This window comes from Palaemon carinicauda, chromosome 7, assembly GCF_036898095.1.
Source record: "Palaemon carinicauda isolate YSFRI2023 chromosome 7, ASM3689809v2, whole genome shotgun sequence".
NCBI lineage: Eukaryota > Metazoa > Arthropoda > Malacostraca > Decapoda > Palaemonidae > Palaemon > Palaemon carinicauda.
In genome coordinates, this window is record NC_090731.1 from 15,067,843 (window position 1) to 15,070,823 (window position 2,981).

General features: G+C 37.9%; 1 protein-coding gene across 2 annotated transcripts in view; it reads right to left on the minus strand.

Annotated features, from left to right (window-relative positions):
• LOC137643485 (uncharacterized) overlaps positions 1-2,809 on the minus strand; it is an 8,048-nt gene extending 5,239 nt beyond the window's left edge. The window contains exons 1-2 of one of the 2 annotated variants that reach the window (XM_068376256.1): positions 2,585-2,809; positions 1,051-1,200 (exon numbers count right to left, since the gene is read on the minus strand). In XM_068376256.1, coding sequence (XP_068232357.1) covers positions 1,051-1,200; positions 2,585-2,708 — 274 coding nt within the window. In that variant the 5' untranslated portion in view covers positions 2,709-2,809. Of the gene's footprint in view, positions 1-978; positions 1,201-2,584 lie in introns of both variants that reach the window. The other variant, XM_068376255.1, reaches the window with a different exon arrangement.
• Between the last annotated feature and the right edge of the window lie 172 nt (positions 2,810-2,981).

The window sequence follows — 2,981 nt, forward strand, 5'->3', positions numbered from 1 at the left end:
TCTCTCTCTCTCTCTCTCTCTCTCACACAGTAGTTTGTAAAATTTCAGCGCCAAACCACTACTTATTGATTTCGGTGATTCCGTTGTTTAATTGAAAACTTTACAGGAAATATTCATAAACATCTTTAAACCGTGATTTAGTTAAAAAAAAAAATCTGCTAAATACAGTCTTTGGGAAACCATGGAGGATACAGTTCAGAGTCAGAGAGGACGAGAGAAATTCTGTCATGATGGATATATATAGATTTGATAAAGAAAGCAAGACGCAAGCAAATGTAAAGTTCTGGAGATGCCATGAAAACGGTAGATGTGCCAGAATTCATACGTTTTCTCGAGAAAATGAGTGATCACACCCATCCCTCATCTGCAGTGGCGGTAAAAGTTGAAAAGGCGAAAACGTATGCAGCACGTCAGAGAGCCGAGGACACTTACGAAGGACCGAGTACTATAATCAACAAATCTTTGGAAAATATTTCTCAAGCTGCTATTGCCCAGCTGCCTAACCGACAAGCGATGCGTAAGCTTATTCGACGCAATAAGAACTTTTTTTTACTATTTTAACTATTCAGTAGGATAAATACTGTTTATCAATAAATATTTGCTCAAAACCTTTTCTATTGTTTATAAACGCATTAGTATAAATACTTTTTATCAATAAATATTTGTTCAAAACCTCTTCTTTTGTTTATAAACACACACACACACAAATTCCACACTTCCACGGTGCTGAAACGTCTGGCACTGAAAAGGCATGGCCCTGAAATGGCTGGTGCTGAACTGGCGGCGCTTAGCTGGCGGCGCTGTAACGTCCCTGCCCCATCATGGAGGTCCAGTTATCTGGTATTCCGAAAGGTATCCAAAATGTCTGAGGGAATAAGTTATCAGATGTATTAAATAGGGATAATTCGAATGAGGTATTTAATCCACTTAGGGGATTTAATCCAACGAAAAAGGGTGAAATAGCAGAATAGGACGAACCATTCGCACCAGATGAGTTCATGGGAAGAAAAGTGTGATTATTCGCAAAAATATCAAGCCAATGGTTATTACCAAACGAGTCCCAGCTACTTCCTTCGTCCTGCGCCTTGCTACTGTCACTCATACCATCGGCAGCGTTGATTGGGAAGTCATTTAACCAATCAAAGTTTGAGAAGTTTGAAGGTAAGTCAAACACATTGAGTGGTTTGAAAAAGTCGAAACCTGAAAAGAGTCATAAGAAGTATAAAGGGGTTCTTTTTAATAAATGAGCAACAATTGTATTATCTTTAGAATCATCTTGAACAGTGAAATGAATAATAGTATGAGATTATCATGAAGAAATAATTTTGGTTTAGTAATTCATACCAAATCATATGCTTTATATACTGAAATCTATAATGTATAAACTGTATCACACATATATTATATATATATATATATATATCATGGAGGGTTAGGTACTATTCAGCGTCGCCAGCTCAGCGCCGCTAGCTCAGCGCCGCCAGCTCAGCGCTGCCGATTCAGCGCCGCCAGTTCAGCGCCTGGTCATTTCAGCGCCAAAAAAAATTACCGACAGCCATCTCAGCGCCAGAAGATATTTTATCTTTTTTTTTTCTCTCTCTCTCTCTCTCTCTCTCTCTCTCTCTCTCTCTCTCTCTCTCTCTCTCCCACAGGAGTTTGTATAATTTCAGCGCCAAACTGCTACTTATTGATTTCAGTGATTCCATTGTTTAATTGAAAACTTTAAAGGAAATATTCGTAAACATTTTTAAACCATGATTTAGTTAATAAAAAAAATCATCTGCTAAATACAGTCTTTGGGAAACCATGGAGGATACAGTTCAGAGTCAGAGAGGACAAGCGAAATTCTGTCATGATGGATATATATAGATTTGATAAAGAAATCAAGACGCAAACAAATGTAAAGTTCTGGAGATGCCATGAAGACGGTAGATGTGCCAGAATTCATACGTTTTCTAAAGAAAATGAATGTTCACACCCATCCCCATCTGCAGTGGCGGTAGAAGTTGAAACGGCGAAAACGTATGCACGTCAGAGAGCCGAGGACACTTACAAAGGACCGAGTACTATAATCAACAAATCTTTGGAAAATATGTCTCAAGCTGCTATTGCCCAGCTGCCTAACCGACAAGCGATGCGTAAGCTTATTCGACGCAAAAGGAACTTTTTTTTACTATTTTAACTATTCAGTAGGATAAATACTTTTTATCAATGAATATTTGCTCAAAACCTTTTCTATTGTTTATAAACGCATTAGTATATATACTTTTTATCAATAAATATTTGTTCAAAACCCCTTATTTTGTTTATAAACACACACACACACAAATTCCACACTTCCACAGCGCTGAAAACGTCTGGCGCTGAAATGGCTGGTGCTGAACTGGCGGCGCTTAGCTGGCGGCGCTGAAACGTCCCTACCCCATCATGGAGGTCCAGTTATCTGGTATTTCGAAAGGTCTCCAAAATGTCTGAGGGAATAAATTATCAAATGTATTAAATAGGGATAATTCGAAGGAGGTATTTAATCCACTCAGGGGATTTAATCCAACGAAAAAGGGTGAAATAGCAGAATAGGACGAACCATTCGCACCAGATGAGTTCATGGGAAGAAAAGTGTGATTATTCGCAAAAATATCAAGCCAGGGGTTATCATCTAACGAGCCCCAGAAACTCCCTTCGTCCTGCGCCTTGCCACTGTCACTCATACCATCGGTAACGTTAAATGGGAAGTCATTTAACCAATCGTTGTTTGAGAAGCTTGAAGGTAAGTCCAACACATTGAGTGGTTTGAAAATGTCGTCACCTGAAAAGAGTCATAAGAAGTATAAAGGGGTTCTTTTTAATAAATAAGCGACAATTGTATTATCTTTAGAATCATCTTGAACAGTGAAATGAATAATAGTATGAGATAATCATGAAGAAATCATTTTTGTTTAGTAATTCATACCAAATCATATGCTTTATATACTGAAATTTAT